The 23,124-nt window shown below is 46.3% G+C and overlaps 2 protein-coding genes across 8 annotated transcripts in view; both read left to right on the top strand.

Moving 5' to 3' along the window:
* ABCA4 (ATP binding cassette subfamily A member 4) overlaps positions 1-23,124 on the top strand; it is a 131,638-nt gene that overhangs the window by 63,564 nt on the left and 44,950 nt on the right. For all 7 annotated transcript variants that reach the window (XM_027603436.2, XM_027603442.2, XM_027603448.2 and 4 more), the window contains 11 exons: positions 2,552-2,617; positions 5,390-5,479; positions 7,196-7,370; positions 9,606-9,737; positions 10,692-10,831; positions 11,298-11,435; positions 12,393-12,586; positions 13,672-13,756; positions 16,536-16,741; positions 17,103-17,151; positions 22,218-22,474. In XM_027603436.2, coding sequence (XP_027459237.1) covers positions 2,552-2,617; positions 5,390-5,479; positions 7,196-7,370; positions 9,606-9,737; positions 10,692-10,831; positions 11,298-11,435; positions 12,393-12,586; positions 13,672-13,756; positions 16,536-16,741; positions 17,103-17,151; positions 22,218-22,474 — 1,532 coding nt within the window. The remainder of the gene's footprint in view (positions 1-2,551; positions 2,618-5,389; positions 5,480-7,195; positions 7,371-9,605; positions 9,738-10,691; positions 10,832-11,297; positions 11,436-12,392; positions 12,587-13,671; positions 13,757-16,535; positions 16,742-17,102; positions 17,152-22,217; positions 22,475-23,124) is intronic.
* LOC113927567 (60S ribosomal protein L4-like) lies at positions 19,546-20,915 on the top strand. Its single transcript, XM_035727090.1, has one exon. It carries the CDS (start codon positions 19,570-19,572, stop codon positions 20,830-20,832), a length of 1,263 nt encoding a protein of 420 aa, XP_035582983.1. The 5' UTR covers positions 19,546-19,569; the 3' UTR covers positions 20,833-20,915.

The raw sequence follows: 23,124 nt of genomic DNA, 5'->3' as shown, positions 1-23,124 counted from the left end.
CACATTTGCTTTGTAGAAATCAGATTTTCCTTCAACTTAGTATTTCCTGGTAGCTAGAGAAGTCCTACTTCATGGAGTGGCCTCCAAGTCAACCAACAGCCACCGTGTGCCGTGATAGCCATGGCCAGGCTTTCAATGCCGTGGCCAGGAGCAGGCGGAGGAGAGCGAGGCTGGGCCCAATCCCTGGGGAGGGACAAACTCACATCATCTTGGCATAGCCTTTGTTGGGAGAAATACATAGGCAGCAACCCCGGAATAGGAGAACCCTGGAATAGACTGAGCCAGGAGGCCTGGGTTTGGATCAGAGCCGTGTGGCTATATTAGCTTCCTAGGGCTGCCATAACAAAGCACCACAAACTGGGTAGCTTAAAACAACAAATTTTTTTGTCTCACAGTTCTGGAGGCTTAGAAGGAGAAAATCAAGGTGTTGGCAGGGCCGTGTTCCCTCTGAAATGTGTAGGGGAAGGAGCCTTCCCTGCCTCTTCCAGCTTCTGGTGGTTTTTCAACAATCTCTATCTTCACACAGTGTTTTCCGTGTGTGTGTGTGTGTGTGTGTGTGTGTGTGTGTCTGTCTGTCTGTCTGTCTGTCTGTCTGTCTGTCTGTCTGTCCTCACACGGCTGTCTTCCTATAAGGACGCCAGTCAGATTGGATTAGGCTCCCATCTAGTCTGGTATGACTTAATCTCAACTAAGTACGTTAGCAATAACTATTTCCAAACAAGGCCAAGGGTTAGGACCCTAGTGTCTTTTTTTTTTTTTTCTGATACCAAATGTGTCATTTTTTTCCCCCAACATCAGCTATTTCTTTAATACCAACCAGGTGTCCAACAATCAGTTCAGTTCTCCCAGTTCAGTAACTACCCAGAATTAGCACAGACCCCACAAAAGGATTCAGTCCTACAAGACTGTTCCCACTTCAGAGGCCAGCCACAAATGCAGTGCCCGGGCTACCCACACTTTTCTCCAACTGACTACAAATTCAGGGGTTCTCACAATCCCCCCTCCCCACCCTGCTTTAGTAATTCGCTAGAATGACTCACAGAACTCAGGAAAGTAGTCTACTTGCAATTACAGTTTATAATAAAGAATACAGCTCAGGAGAAGCCAAATGGAAGAGATGAATAGGGGGAGGGGCAGGAGGGGTGGTGCATGGAGCTTCTATGCCCTCCCCAAGTACACTACCCTCCCAGCACCTTGATGTGCTCAGCAACCTGGAAACTCCCTGAGTCTCGTTTCCGAGTTTTTATAACTCAGTCTCCAGCCACCTTCTCCTCCCTCAAGATGGAGAGTGGGGCTGAAAGTTTCCATCCTCTTTTCCCAGGCCTGGTTCTTCTGGTGACCAGCCCCATCCTGAAGCTATCTAGGGCTCCCCAACTGAGTCACCTCGTTAGCATAAACTCAGGGGTGGTTGAGAAAGGGTGTCAGCTCCTTGTGAGCGACAAAAGACATTCCTGTCACTCAGGATAATTTCAGGGGTTTTACAAGCTCTGTGCTGGGAACTGGGGACAAGACTAGGTATTATTCTGTATTCTACCGTGGGCCTCAACGTATCCTTTTTGAGGGGGGGACACAATTCAACCCATAATGGTGACTTTGAGCAATACATTTGACCTTGCCATGAGTCAGCTTTTCTATCTTACTGTGCCACTAGAAGGAGATATAATAAGTGAAAATTAGTTGGATTGAAAATGCAATTTGTCCCTAATTCAAGACCTTTATTTTAGCCAAGCTAAAGCTTTAGTTTGTCCAATAACTATTTACTGAGCAGCACCTATATGTTAGGCTCAGCACTAGTTTTGGGGAAAAAAGGGATGGAAAAGACAGACCCAAACCCGCCCTTTAAGGGCTGACAGTCTAGTGGCCATGGAACATGGGATAATATTAAATAAGCAAAGACAGTGTGTTCTCACAAAAATTAACATTTTATAGGGAGCAAAATCTTCTAAGAGAACTAGACAAGAAATTTGGGAGTCTTTTCCTTGGAATCCAGTAGAATGGGGTGGTTAAGATCAGGGGTATTAGAACCAGATTACCCATATTGGAATTCCGACACCTCTGTTTAATTAGCTATGACCTTGGGCAGATGAGTCAAAGTCAATAAGGAAACAGATTTCCTTATCCACAAGAATACCATTACCTATCTCTTAGGGTTGTTTTGAGGATTAAAATTTTAACTCATGGAAAGTGCTTACAATAATGCCTGACATGGAAAGAGCATCCAACAAATGTTAGTGACGATCATCGTCATTATTATTATCTGGTAATTGTTGAGAAAGGGCATGATTAAATTCTTTAATAAGATGTTTTCTTGGAAAACTATTATCAACCAAGATCATCAGTCTTAGCGTTGCTGGTTCCACCCCAAAAAAGTGACTTTTTAAAGTCAAACATGCTGGAAAGAGTAGTCTTCACGGTAGCCCGTGGGTAGCTGTGTAATGTTTATGAACTATGAATATGCTATACTCTGAGGTTCAGATAGATAAATTCTCGATTTTGTAGAACTGTGGTAGGACTACCAAGGCTTTTTCCCTTATTTCCCTGTCATTTCTAGGGGACTATGGAACCCCACTTCCTTGGTACTTCCTTCTACAAGAGTCCTATTGGCTTGGCGGTGAAGGTGAGTTATTTAAAATTTTTTAATTAAACCCCCCCCCCAAAAAAAAACCCTTAGTGTTTTGGCTATGTCCTGGATATGTGTGGGCTGTAGAGGGGGCTCCTGATGTCAAGTGTGTGGTTCCGATTAGTCAGCTGCCTCCTGGGGCTCTGCCACTGTGGTGCAGCATCACAGCCTCTGGGAACCCACTTTCTGTGAGTCACTGGGCCAGGTGAATGGCTGAGCACTGATAAACCCTTGTGGCCCATACAACTTGTGCCCGGTGGATGAAATTGTCCTTGTGAAAGAAGGCCAAACCACTTTAGGGTGCAAATGACTTGCAACTCCTCGATTTCAGGCAGAGATCCACAGCATCATAAAGGAACCTTTGCACTGGTCTTCTTCTGCCTCCTCTCCTGCTTTTTTATTCCTTTTGAAAATATAAATTAATTCATCATCCTAAGGTGAAGGCCCATCCAGAGGCTGCGGCAGAGCTATGACCTTCAAGGCAAACACTCCTACACTCTCCTCAAATTCATCTTACTTTGTGACTGGGGAAGACTGGGGAAGAGGGCTAAGGGGCGTTTGCCCAGAATGCATCTTAGATAAAATTTACTTTTCCTACTGAACAGCACAGGAGGCCCAGGGAGAGTTCTAGAAGTTCCATAGACTCTATTGTGAGGTATGAGAAGGCAAGAAATTCCTGACCTGAGAGCTGGGGACTTCCTTGGAGCTGGGAGTTTCTGGAAGCAAAGGAAATACTTTCCAATCTGTTTGTTCCTCACCTACCTGCACTTTACTTTGTATTTTGGGGCCTCGGCCAGGATTTATCCTTTAAGCACTAAGATAGAGATTTGTTTTCTCTAAGGGGTTAGCCTAGGGCCTTTAAAAGGCTTGGACAGTTTTTTTGCTTTGTTTTGTTTTGTTTTTATGGTTCAAACAAATAGCACTTCAACAGCTCAGTATTTTTCCATTATGTTGGTTTGTCTGTCTTGTCTATAAACTTTTAAATTTCAACTACAATAAGGTTATAATCTACTATAAATGGGGATTTTCAACACAGGAGTGTGTTCTTGGAATATTTCTAATTTCAGTGAGTATCAGGACTTGTGGGCACTTTTCTCCCCCTCTATAATCTCGGCAGATAATCTGCCTCTCAAAAAGAAATTCTTAAGACAAATGTGCTCCAAAAATGAATCACATATATTTTTGCTAACAAAAGCCAAATATTTTTCACCTGCCTCACAGGCTAGACTGAAGTGGATTCCTAAATCTCTCTAAAATCAGAAAAGAAGGACACCTGGGTGGTTCATTCGGTTAAGTGTCTGACTCTTGGTTTCGGCTCAGGTCGTGATCTCAAGGGTCCTGAGATGGAGCCCCCGTGTCGGGCTCTACACCGAGCATGGAGCCTGCTTAAGATTCTCTCCCTCTCACTCTGCGTCCCTGCCCACCCTGCACAGTCCCCAACACTTGCGTGCACGTGCACTCTCTCTAAAAAAAAAAAAATCAGAAAAGAGCTGAGTTTCCCCACCTAACCACCGCCCCCCAACAGAGGAAAAAATGGAACCCAAGAGGACCAGTGTCTTGCCCCTGTTCCTGCTGATCACTTGGGACAAAAACCTGGAACTGGGAAACACATTGCCTGGCAAGGAACTCACCCCATGACTAAGCTATGTAGAAGAATATTTCCCCCTGCTATTTTGCTGCATGTTAGTGCAGTAGGAGAGCTAGTAAAGTGATCAAAGGCATTGAGGGCAGTAGAGTTGACAATCCTTCAGGAGGCAGAAATAGCAGTGCCGGAGGTGGCAGGTCCCTGACCCCGAGGCCTGTTCCTGGCTGCTCCACCTGCAGCCTGCAGATCTCCAGAGGGCAGCCAAGGGTGATGGAGACCCTGGTTGGCTGCCGCATTAAAAAACTCCCCCTGCCCACATCTGTGCTCTAGAGGCCAGAGCCTTTAGATGCGTGGGGACAGCAATTTCCTCCTGCCCCTGCTTTCCTCTCTTGCTGGCTTCTCCTCTGCTTCTCTTCCCTTTCCAGGATGTCCTGATGTCCTTTTAAACCAAAGGCCAAGTTTACCAACAACAACAACAAAAATTGCCTCTGTGTGTGTGTGCATGTCTGATGTGTGTGAGAGAGTATGTGTATATGCATCAGTGTGAGAATGTGTGTGTGTGTGTGTGTGTGTGTGTTTACACCATACTTTACAATTTATACGAGCCTATACCTCAACCAGGCTCAACTCTGGTGTTAGTCCCAAAAGACTTGAATGCCCATAAAAATACTCAGGTAAATTATTTCTCAATCTGTAATTTAAGCTGGCCATCCATCATATCACCTTGAATGAGCTTTTCTCAAGGTTCACCATGACTTTGACATGTTTTTGACTGGAACTACTACTGGTAAGGTAAAGAAAATTAACCCATTGCAAACGGAGTCCTGGTTTTGTGAATATTTTTTTAAATTATAATTTCTGACACTGTGGGCCCTTGCTGGCGTGTTAAGAGGATGAGGTGAAACACCTGTTATAAAGCTCTGTCTGGGCTTGGCAAAAGTTGACCAACCAGACAGCCCGGAGGCACTGGCAGCCATTTTCGGGACTTTACAGGCCCACAGGTCAGTGGGCGGCAGAACCATGCTCAGGACTGGTCCCCGGGAATGCTGACTTGGCCTTTTGAGGGAACCATGTTTTCCAGCTGTGGTAGGAAAGTCTGCCACCCCTTCCCTCTCCCTTCCTTTTCCTGCTTTTACTGATTGTTAGCTCTCACCAGGAGTAACGGTGGCTTCTGGTTGGTGCAGGGTGTTCAACCAAAGAAGAAAGGGCTCTGGAAAAGACAGAACCCATAACAGAGGAAATGGAGGATCCGGAACACCCAGAAGGAATAAATGGTAAAAAAAAAAAAAAAAAAAAAAAAACTCAATAAAGAACGCAGAGCATAGGCAAGGAGAAGGTGCAGAGTACTGTAAAAGGATGGAGCAATACACTTCATGACTGGGGTGCAGTGGACCCCGGGAAACCGACTCTGTTGACAGGTTAAACCTGGTAGCTTCTCAAGGGCCGAGCTGCACGTGTGTGGAATGAATGGTCCAGCCAGACATTAACGCATATTTCCTGGAGAAAGCAAATCCCAAGTATGTGGTGTGTTTGTGCCCTTGTTAGGCAAGTCCCAAGTGAGTTGCACAAATGTGCTGACTTCCGAGGATTTAGCAAGAACAATAACTTGGGTCACTGGGACTTAAAGCGGATATGAGCTATAAGGAAAGACAAAAATAAATGCTTCTGTGCATAGGAGGAAGGAGTCTAGTGGAGCTGACTATACTTCATTCGTGGTTTACAAATCTACAAGCCCATTCATTCAAACCATCAAAAGCCTTTCCTGACTGTGGAAGTTACCTAATAATTCCTGAAGTAATGAATTAGGTTTACAAGTATTCCCTGGCTTTGCCTTCCTTACCTTCTCTCCTAGACCAGTTCTGTACTTCTCCCCCATTTCTCCCTTCCCTAAGCGTTATGTGTCTCTCTGTGAATGCTAAAATGCTCTTCCTATCCCCTCCTCTGGGCTTTGCCTGCCCCTCCCCTGCGTGAGAGGGTCTGGCCTCCAGGCCTCCAGGCCTCTGGCCCAACCCAGGTGCCGTTTCACAAAGCTCAGGTCAGTGACCTCTGGCTCCTCAGAGAGCTGGGCTGCAGTCAACAGTGCCTCTGGCATGGCCCTCCCAGCGTGGAGTTCCAAGGCCAAAATCAGAGGGCTGGGCCTGATTGCATCTTAGTTACAGGAAGGACCAGGAGGCACACATAGGAGAGGGATGTTGTTTTGCAGGGGAGTCAATGCTCAGAACCTACGATGTTCACAGAGTAAGTGGTGCTGTACAAGGTGAACCCAAGCAGAGGCAGACTGGAGGTCTGCAGAAGTGGGCTGCACGTTCACGAGGATCGGCACTGGAAAGGCGTGGGTGGGAGGAGGTGTGGCGTTGGAGGGCCGGTGATGAGAAAGAGTGGGCTGTCCTACCCAGGAACTGAGAAGCCCACTTTAAGCAAAGTTAACACAAAGGCTTGAGCAAGGTGACCAGGAGAAGGGCAGTTACAGGAGTGGACATGGAAGAGTCTGAGGGAAAGTTATGTTTTGGGAGGAAGATAAGGAGCCTGAGCTGCTACCAGAATTCTGCCCAGGAGGAAATGCCCCACAGACTGCTGGAAATGAGAGCCCAGGCTGAAGACTGAGCTTCGGGCTAACTCTCCATATGTCAGTGAGTGTACTCTGGGTTCGAATTCCAGATTTGCCGTTCATGAGCTGTGTGACCTCGATTGGGTCTTTGATGTCTCTGTGCCTGAGGTTTCCCCATCTATAAAAATGGGCATAATAACATCTGTCCCCACGGAGCTGTTATAAGGGTAAAATGAGGTAATCCATATAAAGCACTTAAACAAAGCCTGACACATAGTACCACTCAATAAATGTTAGGTACTATTATTGCCCTGATTATTTTGTAGTCAGCCTTACAAAGGTCACAGCCATAGGGGCAAAAGACAGTGGTCCGAAGAGCGAGCCTTGGGGACTGTGTACATTATAGCATTATACTTACATCATGTTCATTTTTTCCTCCAAGACTCCTTCTTTGAACGTGAACTTCCAGGCTTGGTTCCTGGGGTATGTGTGAAAAATCTGGTGAAGATTTTTGAGCCCTACAGGAGACCAGCCGTGGACCATCTTAACATTACCTTCTACGAGAACCAGATCACCGCATTCCTTGGTCACAATGGAGCAGGGAAAACCACCACCTTGTGAGTTTTCAGGCAAAGAGCCTGGATTACTCTTCTATCTGGTTATTTTCTGGCTCTGTTCTGCCCCATTACCTGCAGTCTACTCTTTCCCACTGAGTATTAGTGACAAAAATGTACTATGTATTTGTGTCCCAAGAATGTGTAAAGCATACTACAGTATTTAGAGCTCATTCACGTATGTTGTTTTATTTGATCCTCACAAGAAGTGGGAAAGGGAGTTGAAGTAAGTTTACTGCCCCCTTTGTGTGCTGGGGAAGTGGTCTAGAGAGTTGAAGTGACTTTCTGGTGTCACCAATGTGTAATGGTTCAGTGAGGGCAAGAGCCAGGTCTTTTCTTTTCTTTTTTTTTTTTTTAAAGATTTTATTTATTTATTTGAGAGAGAGCGAATGAGAGATAGAGAGCACGAGAGGGAAGAGGGTCAGGGGGAGAAGCAGACTCCCTGCCGAGCAGGGAGCCCGATATGGGACTCGATCCCGGGACTCGATCCCGGGACTCCAGGATCATGACCTGAGCCGAAGGCAGTCGCTTAACCAACTGAGCCACCCAGGCACCCCAAGAGCCAGGTCTTTTCAGTTGTCTGGTCTCTGACACTATGAGCCTGTCCTCCCAGCCCCAACCTCCCCACTGTTACTACCATCAGCGATGGTGCTAAAGTCATGGCCGTCACCATCACACGCCCTTGGTCCATACAGACTACTACTTATTTTCAAAGAGGATTCCTTTACCTATCTGTTTTGGAGAAAGTAAAAAGGGTGTGCTCCCTAGAGGGGCCTGCGAGGTAAACACCTGGCGATTGGAAGATAAAGTTCAAGGAAGATGCAAGCTCTTCATAGAAAGGTAAGGAAGCTCTCCTAGCTTTTTAAGGGACTAGAGCGCCATCTGCTGAGAAGGAGAACGTGGCTAGCTAGGGTTTCCCAAGGAGCGTCAGACAGTCCTCTCAGGGGGTAGGGAAGCCGTGTGATACGTGGTCTTCAAGTCCTTTGACCTCTTACAGAGCGCCAGGAAGGATCAGCAGTATACACCCTAAGTTGGAATGTTCTCTGAGGGAGGTTCAGTGTGAATGGAATGTAGGGCTGGTGCCATTATATTTGATTCTGTTTCCCTCTAGTGGTTGATCAACAGAGATTTCAGCTTCTAAGTACAAGGTCAGATAACCTGAGATTGTATCTGAACTCAGGGACAGAGCTGGCTGGGCCAGGCAGCACTATATCCAACTGATTGCTCACCTTGTTAACTAATATGGTCAGAAAGTCCAGAGCACCACCCAAGACCTCAGGGCTTCTCAAGACAAACACATTACTTCATCGACTGCTGAAAATTCAACTTCCCCTGGGAGTTGAAACACACTGTTTAATAAAAATAGTAATAACACTTTTTTTTATTTAAAGATTTTATTTATTTGAGAGAGAGAGAATGAAAGAGAGAGAGAGAGAGAGCATGAGAGGGGGGAGGGCCAGAAGTAGAAGGAGACTTCCCGCTGAGCAGGGAGCCCGATGTGGGACTCGATCCCGGGACTCCAGGATCATGACTGAGCCAAAGGCAATCACTTAACCAACTGAGCCACCCAGGGGCCCTAAAAATAGTAATAATACTTTTGAGCTTTACTTTATGCTGGCACGGTTCTAAGTGCTTTACAAGTGTAAACTCATTTAATCCTCACAACAAACCCATGAGGTGGGCATCATTATTTCTCATTTTACCAAAAAAAAAAGGCCAACATGGATATCGAGCTTTTTGTTTTGCATTCAAAAAATGATATTGTTGGTGGTAATTCCTCTGCCTGCCTTCAATCACTTAATCAACAAATACATACTGAATGCCTGAGCTCTCATTAAGATCCTTCCCTATGCTTTGTAATAATGATATCAGGCACGTATTGACCTGTACGTACTGCACACCTTCAATTGAGCCCCTACAGCACCAGGAGTGGTGATGACTGAGCTGGGGAGGGATGTTCTGTAGTGAATGTTCTGCAGCTGGGAACCCTGAGGACCCATCAATGCCTGCCTGGGGCCCTAGGAAATAAATAAAAGCAGAGAAGGCAGAAGCGGTCATCCACAGTAGGGGCTGGATGCTTCTAAGGCCTGTATGGGAACCTGTTGGTCCCCACAGCTAATAATGGTTTGGTTTCAATTGAGAGCCAATGCAGGAGTCACTGTGAGAGTCCTCAGCAACCCTGGAGTGGGGGGACTGCTCAAGGTCATCTTTTCTGTCACTGACTCCTGCATTTGACAGGTCCATCCTGACGGGTCTTTTGCCACCAACATCAGGGACTGTACTCATTGGGGGAAAGGACATTGAAACCAGCCTGGATGCAGTCCGGCAGAGTCTTGGCATGTGTCCACAGCACAACATCCTGTTCCACCAGTAAGTAGAACAGAAACTGAGACCCTCTCCATGCCATATTCCCACCCTGCCCGCCCCCACAACACACATGTTCTTTACAGCTGAGCTCAAGGATGCCAGTTCTGGGGGCAGGAGGGAGTATTCTTGTTTGTTTTCCCCATGTTCAAGGTCCCTGGTCCTTCCTGCTATGAGAGGTATCCTTCAGAAAGTCAGACTAAGCCTCTGGCACTGGGAGCTGAGGTCTGCCCCCTCAGAAGAGTAATGCCCCCTGCTCTCTGACAGGGTGGCCCATCCTGCGGCCCCTCGCTCAACCCTGAAATACTCCCTCCCAGGGAGCAAGAGAGGAGACCATTGTTCCTTTTTTGCTCTTAAGCCAGGCACTAAAAACTGACTTTTCAGGAGGCTTTTCAGTTGCTTCTTCCCCAAACTTTTACTTACTACTTAAAAAGTGATATATAGTAATTAAAGAAAGGAAGGGAGGAAATACAGATTAAAAGAAGAAAATAGAAGTTACCTGTAATTGCACCATCCAGAGATAACCATGGTTCACACCTTGGTATATGATTTCTCAGAACTTTCTCCTATGCATGTATAGATATATTATTTAACATTATAAAGGAGAGTAAAACCCTGCATACGATTTTGTAATCTTCCATTTTTAAAGCAGTGGTGCTTTTTTTTCACTCAGGATATCATGAACATCTTTTCATGTCATTACATACTCTTCAATAAAATAATTTTTATGTTTATGTACTATGCCATTGTATAAATGTACTGTTCCCTCTTGTTAGATATTTAACAGGATCTGGGTTTTCTTTTGTTTTTTTCTTTTTTATTTTTTGGTATTATAAACAGCACCATGATGGACATCTTCATTGCTAAAACTTTGTGCTCATCCTTAATTGTTCCTATAAGGTGAATAATTAGAGGTGGAATTGCTGAGCCCATTGCCTCTCTCATTGCCCTGTCCCCTAGCCTCACAGTGGCTGAACACATCCTGCTCTACGCCCAGCTCAAAGGGAAGTCCTGGGAAGAGGCCCAGCTGGAGATGGAAGCCATGTTGGAGGACACAGGCCTCCACCACAAGAGGAACGAAGAAGCTCAGGATCTATCAGGTGCTTGGTATTGGAAAAAGACAGGGCTATGGATGGCAAATCCATTGTCTTCCAGGACACTGGCAGAAGGGGAGGCTTCTAAGAAACCTCCTAAGAGGTGGAGCACTTCTATAAAATTACTCTGTGCACCTAAGAGCAACCCACCTCTGGATCCTTTCCCACATGGAACCCTATCTTGTAGCAGCCTGGGCTGTATTTGTTCTGACATTTGTAGGTTTGAACTAAAATGTGAGAACAGCCTTCAAATGGTCTTATCTGCTTCTGCATTTCTGCATTTTTTGCCTTTTCTGCATTTAAAGAGGCCTGTACACCACTAGGGTTTGAACACTTGTCTAAACCTCTAAGGAGGCAACATCAAGCTGCTGCCAGAAGGCACACCGCCCCTGCCTTACACTGCCAGCCCTGGGCCTTTCTCCTCCGGTCCTCCACAGCCCTTGTGACTCTATTGTCTTGTACCGACCTCTAGGTGGCATGCAGAGGAAGCTGTCTGTTGCCATTGCCTTCGTGGGAGGTGCCAAGGTTGTCATTCTGGATGAGCCCACCTCAGGGGTGGACCCCTACTCAAGACGCTCAATTTGGGACCTGCTCCTGAAGTACCGCTCAGGTAATGGCCTCTGCTCGGTGCCCTGTGCTCTCACCCAGCCTTTGTCTGTGACCCCCGCTCTCACCGTGGTGCTTTGGAACTGAGCATACTTAACAGCCATAACTACACTCTGACGGAATTGAGCAGTGACTTGAATGAATCCGAGTTCCAGGGGAAGCGTCCTGAAATTTTTACACCAATAAAGACAGGGAGTCACTAATGGAGCAGCCTACTTCCCCAAATATTCTAAAAGGTTCTCTCAACCTGCAGCCCTTCTGTCTGGAACAAGGCTTGCAGCTCAAGGTAAAATTCCTCTTTGACTAAGAAGACCCAAGTCACATGCAGACATCCCAGGAAACTCCGTAGCTGTCAGATGACCATTAGGACCCGGGTGTGTGGGTGACATGCAGAACTACAGCAGATAGCAGTGTCTCAGAATGGGATGTGCTTCCCTCTATCCCAGCACCTTCTAACCAGAGGGTGCAGATCCAGAAAGATGGCAGGCAGAGCTCAGAGGGTCCGTGAATGTGATGGCGTGACTCAGTCCCACAGTCAGTTTGCCATCCTGGAATCCTCTTTACCATTTTCTTTTAATGACATTTCCCATTGGTTTCAAAGTGTGTTCTTTGCAAAGATTATAAGTACAGTACTTAATGATCCAGAGAATATACATATGGAACTCAACAGATGCCGACTAACTGTAATAAATAGGTCCCCTACACAGTGATTTATTGGAAGCAGGTCCAATGCCAGATGAAGAGATACTGTATGTGACAGTGCTTTACAGCATGCAGGATGCTATAAAACGTTAGCTGTTGTCATTATTATTCTAGTATTCTGGACTTCGAAGCAAAATACTTGTTTTTATTGATCCACTTCCAGTTTTTATGCCCATGTCACAGGGAGATTGTTCTACATCCTCTCCCCACCAGCCCTGCCCGGGCCTGTCTGGTGATCCTCTGACCTCTGCCTTTGCAGGCAGAACCATCATCATGTCCACTCACCACATGGACGAGGCCGACCTCCTCGGGGACCGCATCGCCATCATTTCCCAGGGGAGGCTCTACTGCTCGGGCACCCCGCTCTTCCTGAAGAGCTGCTTTGGCACGGGCTTCTACTTAACCTTGGTGCGCAAGATGAAAAACATCCAGAACCAAACAACAGGCTATGAGGTATGCATGTGCCCAGGGAAAGAGTCCGTGTTGGGTCAGAAGAAACACATGGCGTGGTGCTGCCAAGCCCGGCATCTTCTACCCCAGTCAGGCTCTAGCGGCCAGAATCAATTTCTTTGTTTCTGAAACTCTGCAGATTTTGATAAATGGATGTTCTGAACCCTCCTATAGAGATGCCTTACCCCAAATGAAATGAGCTGAGATTATGGTATTCCAGAACCCTACACACACGTGGCATGTCGCCACACAGAAGCATCTCAGGCTGCAAGGCAGCACGCTGGGAAGGAGAATGGCTTTTGAAGCTTCCCATGTTTCATTCCAGCATTTATGTTCCCTAACTCAACCCAAAGTCCACTGGGAAATGAAAGCCAAGGAAAGGCCTTCTTGGGAACTATCAGCTGAAAATGATGAAGCCAGACAATACCCATTAGCGGAGACCCCTCTCACCATTGTCAGGAGACCAGGTTCGGGTCTGGGTAGCAGCGAGGTGGAGGACTGTGTCATCCCAGGCAAATTCCTTAATTGCTTGTCAGTGTTGGTTTCTTTGCACACAGAAAACGAAACTGATCAGCTCTGCTCCTGCTTGTCAGGAACATGGAGACCATAAGTGAGAGAAAGCATTATGAACCTCCTCTGGCCTCCTGGAGACTAGTCACTGCTCCTCTTGGAATGGTCGGGCTGGTTACTTTGTAGCATGACCTAGGCCTCCAGCTGCAGTAGTGTAAGGGCTGGGTGCCTCGAGGTTTTCCTGTCCTGGGTAGACTTCCACGGGCCAGCGTGCATCCACGGGGACAGAGGAGCAGAATGTCCTGCACAGGCTGACCTACAGCTGTCATATGATAATGACAAGCCAAGGGTGTCCTTTGAGGTGCTATTACTCTCTGTGTCTGACTCACACACTCTCCGCGATAAAATCAAATAGCCACACCCTCAGAATGCTCACATGAAGTAATATATTAAAGTGGGGGAGGGGGCAAAATTTGTTGACCAGTTTTGGTGGCAAGAAACAAATGAGGTGCGGTGGGGACAGCGGTCAGCATCAGGGAGATGCGGTTGTTCAAGTGACTGACGCCCATCTGTTGTAGGCGACCTGCAGCTGTGCGTCTGAGGGTTTCTCCAGCAGGTGTCCAGCCCACATAGATGAGATGACTCCGGAACAAGTCTTGGACGGTATGCACTGGGGCAGGCTGTGTCTTGGTTCTTGTCTGGCGATCATCTCTTGATATGGTTGGATGTATCCTGTTGTCAAACATTTTAATGGGAGAAAAGAGAACACTGTGCATTTCTCAAGCCCTTGTTCATGCAGTTGCTCATCTTTCTCTTTGACCCTCTTTCTCCTCCATTCCCAGAGGGACTTTAAAAGCCCCCAGCCTAAGGGCCTCCTCCCTTAATTGAGGAATCCAGTGTTTGTTCACTCCTCCTTTCCTGGGTCCTTCTGCCCTGGCTCCAGGCAGCATTACTTGTGTCTGGAGAAGGGCTACTGTAGTTGCCAGGTGAGGCCCTCGGGTGAAGCCATGGTAACATACAGCTCCCAGAGTGAACTTTTCCAGAGAGTCAGAATGTACAGAGTGGATGCCAAGTCACACATCCTTGTTACACTCTTGACTTTCCCTCAGCGTCCCAACTTCCTAGCAGTTCTCCCTTGAGTTAGGGTGCGTTAAACCTCATCCAGGGCACCCCCACCTCCAGGGAGATGCAGAAGAGAGGCTCTCACTGTAAGCACCCATCCCACAGGATCTGACCTCAGCGACCCAGAGTACTTGCCAACAACTCTTGCTGTCCTCCATGAAGGCCCACTTCCATCCAGTCTCTGGGGTGTCTTTGCAAATGGAAGACCACACACCCCATATCCCTAAGAGGGAGCAAAATGAAACCTGTGTATGGACCCAGGTTGATGGCAAGGGGGAAACTACCTGCTTAGCAAAGAAAAAACAAAGTTCTCTATTTAATACAATTTTTTTTCTAAATCTGGAGAATTGACTGACTAAAATCTAGTGAAACAGAAAAACTAGACACCATTTACATACCGTGCTTGAAATTTGAGGGAAAATGCCCAGGTCCGCATCACGTTCACTCTCTTGCCCACTCTTTGCACGGACAGAACCTGAGGTGCACAGGAACACATCCTTTCAGGGTGACAGCTCTGTGTCTTTCCCCTAGGCTGCCTTGCTGTGGGTCTCTCCCTGCTTGCTGGAGTTCCCTCCCAGGAGGAATCTTGGTCAAGACATTGATAGTTTTTAAAAACCAATACAGTGATGCACCAAAATCGAGTTGCAAACAGGGCCTGCTGGCTGGAGTAATTTTTTTAATATTCCCTTATTTATAAACAAATGTTTATTTATTTATTTTGCTATAAGAGGGATGCTGTGAGCTGTAGGAAGCACAGTAAGTCGTTATGCCCCAAATAAGAGAAAGAAGATCACTCTGCTCCCCAGTTATTTCCTCGCAAGGCTTTCCCCTCTCACACAACCGTGTACCACACACACACGCAGACCTCCCTGCTAGATGCTGTAAGCCTGCAGCCCTCCAGGACTCCCCCCTGGAGGCTGACACACATGACTAAGACACAATTCCTGGGAATCCAGCAGCTTCAGGCTCGATTTCCTTCCTCAGAGAACAATGCACATGACCCCTGGAGAGCTGTTTAGGGCAAAGCTGCTTCCTCACCCAAGGAGCCCTCCAGCCCCCGTGTGAAGTCATCCCAGAGCTAAAGACAATGGAGTCCACTTTGTGAGTCTGACATAAAACAAGCCTTCCAGTCCAGCTCGAGAGAAAGACATCGATTGAAAGCCATGAAATCCCTCCACATGGGTCATTTTTAAAACAAAGAAAGCAAAGAACCCACCAGGTGGCCCTAATTGAGAGGACTGCTTGGCAGAAATGCATGAGACCTGGGATCTGAGTCCCTAGAACCCTTCTCCCTTTGACCTGCTTCTCAAGATAATAGGGAACTGTCTCTTCACATACACGCTTTAAAATTTTTTAATTAGATTTTTAATTTCAAAGTAATACATGCTTATGCATAAAACTCAATTCTGACTGTATGAGGGTGTAGGGTAAATACTTGTTACTGGACACTTCCTCACACCCCATGTTGTACACCCTACCCTCCATCCCCCCAGCCCCAGTCTGACTCCACAGCTTTTTGATCCCCTTCAGCATTTCCTGAGATCAAGGTGTTAAGGTTGGTTAGTTTGTTCGTTGGAGGAGGCAGGTGCGGTCCCAAGGGAAATGGCACATTCCTTCGAAGAGTAAGACCAGGCATTGGTGTGTGATTTAGGAAGGGGCGTTCTTCTCCAGCTGGGGCACCAGTCCCAGGTATGCATCTTGGGCAAGTCACCTATAGCTCGGGCCAGACAAGGAAAATGAAAGGAACTTTGACTTAACCTTCAGGCTTGTGGGGAATAAGAATGAGCAGCAATAATGATAAGAGCTTTCTTACTAGAGATGATGTTCACGATAACAGTAGCAGCTAATACTTACCTAGGCGCCAGACATGTCATTCTAAGTGTTTTGTGTGTATTACTTCATCCGGTCCTCGTAAATAACAGTAAAGTGGGTGGGTGCCATTATTTTCCCCTTTGAACCAATGAAAAAAATAGGGTATGGCCTGCGTGATGTTACATAGCTTGCAAGGGACAGACCATCTGACTGCAAAAAGGAGAAAGCTAGCAGGTTGGCCCAGCTAGTCAGTGGGGAGTGCTGTTAGTTAGAGGGAGAGGCTTCCCTCTCCCTCTCCCTCTCCGTGCCCTTCACGGGGCCAGCTAAGCTAAAACGGACAGGAGGCAGCATTAGTCCTCCGCAGGAGTCACTACTGAGGAACGAAATGCCCCTTCCTCAAATGGGAAGTGGAAGAAAGTAGGGGATGTGAGCAAGCTCACCGTCTCCCAGGTTCAGTTCTGGAAGACAGAGTTGATGTCAGTCTCTCTCTCTCTCTTTTTTGTCCTAGGAGATGTGAATGAGCTGATGGATATGGTACAACACCATGTTCCAGAGGCAAAGCTGGTGGAATGCATTGGTCAAGAACTTATCTTCCTTCTTCCAAATAAGAATCTCAAGCAGAGAGCATACACCAGCCTTTTCAGAGAGCTCGAGGGCACACTAGCCGACCTGGGGCTCAGCAGTTTTGGAATTTCTGACACTCCCCTGGAAGAGGTAAGGCAGAGATTCCAACTGGTTCCCCTCAGGTAGCAGAAAACGTGGTTCTTTGCAGAAGTCTAATACTAGGGGGACGTTTTATAAAGGCAAAAAGCTGTAACTCCCCACCCAAGCATAGCAATGATCTTCATTTTGGGCTCGCTTCTTCCTGCCTCTGTCCATCCAGAAACATGTTTCACGTAGCTGTGGTCACTATGTGCACACACTTTTATATTTATAGATGACTGTGTTCTTAGATAAATCGCAATATATTTTCCTTCCATTATGAAGCAGCACCCAGCAAAATTGAGCTTGGGTTAGATTTTTTTCTGAGAATGGAATGCCTAAACCAAGTGTTCTCTTTTTCCTTTCTTGACAGATTTTTCTGAAGGTCACGGAGGATTCTGACTCAGGACCTCTGTTTGCTGGTATGGTTCCAGAGTGTGTTCCCTCACCACACTCCCCAAGCTCTGTATTGAAAATCTAAGGAAAATTTCATGCAGCAACAAAGCAGGCAAATACTCCTCCATTGTATTTATCTGACCCCCAAATAACACACATTTTGCATTCTTGGTTCCTTTAAATGACAAAGGAATGACAAATGGAATTAGGTCTGGGTGCAAAGACTCTAGATGAATCAGGATTCTTAAGGAGGTCAGGCTGGGCGCTTCACCACCCCCAAGTTTCTCATCCCACTTCCGGGTCTCCTGTACCTGCCACATCACCATCCTCATCTGCTCCTCTTATCTCCACCAGGCCTCTGATCCACTCCTGTCTGGTCTGCATGAGTGACAGCCCACAGAGTCCCTAGAGATAATGGCGATAGTGAATGCAACCCAGATACCAGCTGGGATCTTCCAGCCTCTTTGAAATAGAGATAAAATTATTCTGAGCCTTCATTTAGTGCCCTATGGAACTTTGCAACTGTGGAGGTCATAATTGCTGTGGATTTGGGGGTCTCTCTTCTACATGTGTGAGCCTGGGCCCCAACTAGCCCCTTCTGTGATTTCTACCAAAACTCCAGAGCCACAGAAAGCGTTCATGAGTGAATTTCCTGTGGAGGATAGGGGATAAGGAGATGGACATGCAGGCAGGATTACCTGCCATGACACAGGCCCCTTCTGATAGAATAATAGGCATCCTCCCACAGGATAAAATCCTCTATCTGGCTCCTCTGTCTCTGTTGTGTTTTCCTCTCTCCTGCTCACGGGCAAAGCTGCATGCCATTCTCCTTTGATGCCTTGGGCTCCCGCTATTGGTTGCCTTTTTCTACTCAGTAGAGAAATACCACAGTATTTTCCTGTGCAAAGACAATTTCCTCCCTGTGAAGTTTCTGATGCCAACTCTTAAGATATATGGTTTTCATCTTGCTTCGTAAGTGGTCCCAGAAGTGTGTTTATCAGCTATGCCTAGAACTACCAGTGGTCAAATACACCAGCCCAAATGTGCTGCCTGGCCCAGGTGAGTCACATGGTGGCCAGAAGGGGTGGGCATCCTAGCAGAGTGGGGAGGGAAGGGCAGTCGGCCGGAGAGGGCGGGAGCAGCCCAGGTGTTCTTTCCAGCTTTATAGACACAGAAATGGAATTCTCCCAGGTCACCCAAAGACAAAGACTTATATTAACCGAGACCAGAATGAAAATATACAAATTTATATCAGAAGCTATGATGTTTTCAAGAGTTGGGGCTTTCATCAGCACAAAATACTCCTTAATAATTAGATCTTCTCAGGAGAATAAAATGGATATCAGCAGACTGGTCAGCCCCGGGCATAGAATAGGATGTTCCAAAGAGACATACAGGGATAGAGGTTAAGAGTGTAGCTGCCAGAGTAAGGCAGATCTCCATAATATGCTCCACAATTTACTAGCCTCTTTGTACCTCAGATTCCTCATCTGCAAAATGGGGCAATTAATAGTATCCACCTTTTAGGATTGTTGAGAGAATTAAATGAGTTAATACATGCCAAGTTTTGATTAAGATTTAGCAACATCCTAATTTACAAATCATCTTTTACCTCAAACTTGTTTAGCTATTTATACTTCATGGAGCACATAACATCCGTTGTTTTGATTGTCACTATAGTCTCATGAGGCTGCTAAGACAGGGATTAGCCCCATCTGGGGGAAACTGAGCTCACACAGGTTGGATGACTTGCCTTAAAGTCAAACAGGCTTCTGAGTCTTATTCCCTGGTTTTAGCTCTCAAACTAGGACCAAATCCACATTCTCACCGTGGACTTTTTCCCATTTTTCAGATGGCTAAATGCATTTTTTAATTGGCTCCATTTTAGAGGATGACAGTTTCTGATCTTATCTCCAAAGTCTGAAGGAACTTGTAGGTATCCATTGGGGTCCCGAGTTTCAAGGTATCAAAAGGGTCAGCGCAGCCTCTAAAGATGTGGTTCACAGCCAGTGACCACTAGAGGGCAGCAGAAAGCCAGGAACAAACAGTTCTGACTGCCCTCAGCTGGCGCCCTCTGCCCTGGCCTCCACACTAGGCTCCAGTCTGGATAGGGCATCAGAGAGAGAGCAAAGCTCATGGGATAGACATGAGGAAAGGCAGCAGGATCCTACCAGAGGGAGGACCAGCTACAGCACACGTCACTTCTGAGCCCACGGGGCACCTTGGTGGCTCAGTCAGTTAAGCATCCGACTCTTGGTTTCAGCTGGGGTCATGATCTCAGAGTCCTGGGATCTGGAACCCTGCGTTGAGCTGCCCACTTAGTAGGGAGTCTGCTTCTTCTCTCCCTCCCCTTCTGCCCCTCCCCCTGCTCGCACTCTCACTCTCTAAAATAAAAAAATCTTAAAAAAAAAAAAAAAGGAGCATGACCCTCTCCTCTCCCCGCGATGGCGTGTGCTTGTCCATTGATATCTGTGTACTCCGAAAAGGGGGAATCATCTGGCAAAAATGTTACTTTGCCTGCTGTGTTCAAGGCTCCCATTCGACCTGATATCGTGAACTTTGTTCACACCAACTTGCGCATAAACAACAGACAGCCGTATGCTGTCAGTGAATTGGCAGGTCATCAAACCAGTGCTGAGTCTTGGGGTACTGGCAGAGCTGTGGCTCGAATGCCCAGAGTTCGAGGCAGAGGGACTCACCGTTCTGGCCAGGGTGCTTTTGGAAATATGTGTCGTGGGGGCCGCATGTTTGCACCAACCAAAACGTGGCGCCGTTGGCATCACAGAGTAAACACAACACGGAAGCGATATGCCATCTGCTCTGCCCTGGCTGCCTCAGCCTTACCAGCACTGGTCATGTCTAAAGGTCATCGTATTGAGGAAGTTCCTGAACTTCCTTTGGTGGTTGAAGATAAAGTTGAAGGCTACAAGAAGACCAAGGAGGCTGTTGTGCTTCTTAAGAAACTTAAAGCCTGGAATGATATCAAAAAGGTCTATGCCTCTCAGCGAATGAGAGCTGGCAAGGGCAAAATGAGAAACCGCCGTCGTATCCAGTGCAGGGGACCCTGCATCATCTACAGTGAAGACAACAGTATCATCAAGGCCTTCAGAAACATCCCTGGAATTACTTTACTTAATGTAAGCAAACTGAACATTTTGAAACTTGCTCCTGGTGGGCATGTGGGACGTTTCTGCATTTGGACTGAAAGTGTTTTCCACAAGTTAGACGATCTGTATGGCACTTGGCGTAAGGCTGCCTCCCTCAAGAGTAACTACAACCTTCCCATGCATAAGATGCTTAATACAGACCTTAGCAGAATCTTGAAAAGTCCAGAGATCCAAAGAGCCCTCCGAGCACCACGCAAGAAGATTCATCGCAGAGTCCTGAAGAAGAATCCACTGAAGAACCTGAGAATCATGTTGAAGCTAAACCCATATGCAAAGACCATGCGCCGGAATACCATTCTTCGCCAGGCCAAGAATCACAAACTCCGAATGGATAAGGCAGCAGCAGCCTTAGAAGCCAAATCAGATGAGAAGGGGGTTCCAGGCAAGAAGCCTGTGGTTGGGAAGAAAGGAAAGAAGGCTGTTGGTGTGAAGAAGCAGAAGAAACCTGTGGTGGGGAAAAAGGCTGCAGCTACCAAGAAACCAGCAGCTGACAAGAAGCCTGCAGAAAAGAAACCCACTGCAGAGAAGCCTACTGCCTAAAAACTTAGGTTAATTCTATGAAAGTCAAATCATTTTGGACAGCTAATTTTGAATAAAGACCTGATCAAAGCCAGTGAGAAACACGAAAAAAAAAAAAAAAGAAAAAAAATCGGAGCCCACATCAGGGAAAGGAGGCGGGAGAACTGGGGCTCTGGCAGCAGGTCATGAGTGAGGCTGCAGAAGCCAGGATGCTGCATTGCAGGTGCCTGTGTTAGCTGAAAGGGTGACTGGGCTTGCGGCTGCCCTCGTGCTGGGGGACTTTAGGACAGGTTAAGAAAGCAGCTGGGGACCAACCAGTGGTCCTCTAGGCTTGCCCTTTATGTCCAACAACATGTTCTACAAATTAACATTAATCAGTGATGACAAACTATAGCTTCAACATAACTAGTGACTGACTTGCAATGAGTAGTTTTAAAGCACATTTACGTATTAGCTTGTTTAATCCTCACCACAACCCTGTGAAATGTTTTCATTTTCATTTTACAGAGGAGAAACCTCAGAGTCAGACAGAGTCCAATTTATGTATCCAGTAAGAGTCAGGATTCAAACCCAGGTCACCTAACTCCTAGTTTACTAGTCTTTCCACCACTTCCCAGTGGCCTCTAAGAATTTAGAAAAAAAAAACAAGTCAACTCTGACTTTTACTTAAGTCCACAGGTACACATGAATATATTTTGCTGTTTAAAAATTGAAATAATACAAAAAAGGCTAAAATCACGCTCCCCCTTCATCCCCACCCCTTATCCAGCTCTCCCCCTGCAGTGGTAACTTCTTTTAATAGTTGGTGGGTATTCTGTCAGAGCTTTCATGTTACATATGTCCATGTGTATATATGTATAACATATAATTTTTTGTATATGATACACATGCTCTCTAGGGTAAATATCTTATTACACACATTGCTCTGTAAGGTTGATTTTTTTTACTTAGTTATATGTTTTAGACCTCTGTCATGACAGTGATATAATGGTATTATTATATCATTGATATAAATGTCAACGCATTTATATCCTCTTCTTTTTAGCTACTGTAGAGAATTTTTAAAGTATTTCAGGTGCTTCTGTCTATAGATGATACAAAAAATGGAATCATCATTTTATTTTTATTTATTTATTTACTTTTTGGTAGGCTCCACACCCAGTGTGGGACTTAAACTCACAACCCTTGAGTTTAAGAGCCATATGCTCTGCTGACTGAGTCAGCTAGGTGTCCCCCAAAATAGAATTTTTAAAAGCATATTAACCTACCTGTCCTGACATTTTGTTGCTGATTTAAATGAAGGGAAAAACCAGTGCAGTAAAAAAAAAAAAAAAAAAAAAAAGGCACATGAGCGCCAAACCCTGCGAGTGCTTTTCTAAATTTATTAATTCAATCTTCCAAATCAGGTGGCACTCAACAGAGAAGAGAAAACGTCAGCCTCCGACACCCGTGGTTGGGCCCCAGAGAGGCCAGACAGATTCCGCAGGGCTCCAGTGGCCGCGCGGCGGAAGCAGCGCCTCCCCCGGGCGGCCAGGCCTCCGGGGAGCCCAAGCCCCGCAGCCAGCTCAACACCGGGGCGTGGCTCCTCCTTCAGCACGTGCAGGCATTGCTGGTCAAGCGGTTCCACCACAGTGTGCGCAGCCACAAGGACTTCCTGGCCCAGGTATTACTGTCGGGCCTTGCCCGTGCTTGGCCACTGGTGGCCAAGGCCTGCCGGTCCTCTCCTGGCCTTTCCCTCCCCTCTCTTTCTCTCTTTCTCCTGCCCACGCTTCAGACAGTGATGAGCACCTCTTCAGGTTCTGTTGGCTTTGTTTGCTCCTTGCCAACTTTATTGCGATTCCTAGTAACATAAAGATCCTTCGTTAAGTGTTTGACCTCACTAGCAGAGAAAATAAAATAATAGTGAATATGTTAAGATTGTTTTCATTTTACAGTGAAGGGCAAAGTCATATTTGCATTCATTTTTTTGCAGTGACCCTACGTATCAAGGTCATTGGCCTCTTTTTCCTTTTTACTCTTTTCTTAAATTAACTTTTTAATTTTAATTCCAGTATTACTAACCTACAGTGTTATATGAGTTTCAGGTGTGCAGTATAGTGAGTGATTCAGCAATTCTGTATGTTACTCAGTGCTCATCATGACCAGCGTACTCCTCAGTCCCCATCACCTATTTCACCCTCCCCCTCCTCTGGTAACCATCAGTTTGTTCTCTGTAGTTTAGAGTCTGTTTCTTGGTTTGTTTCTCTCTCTCTTTTTTTTCCCTTTGCTCATTTGTTTCTTAAATTCCACATATGAGTGAGATCACATGGTACT

This window comes from Zalophus californianus, chromosome 4, assembly GCF_009762305.2.
Source record: "Zalophus californianus isolate mZalCal1 chromosome 4, mZalCal1.pri.v2, whole genome shotgun sequence".
Classification (NCBI taxonomy): Eukaryota; Metazoa; Chordata; class Mammalia; order Carnivora; family Otariidae; genus Zalophus; species Zalophus californianus.
The sequence above is the reverse complement of the archived record's forward strand: the minus strand, read 5'-3'. Positions and strand labels throughout refer to the sequence as shown.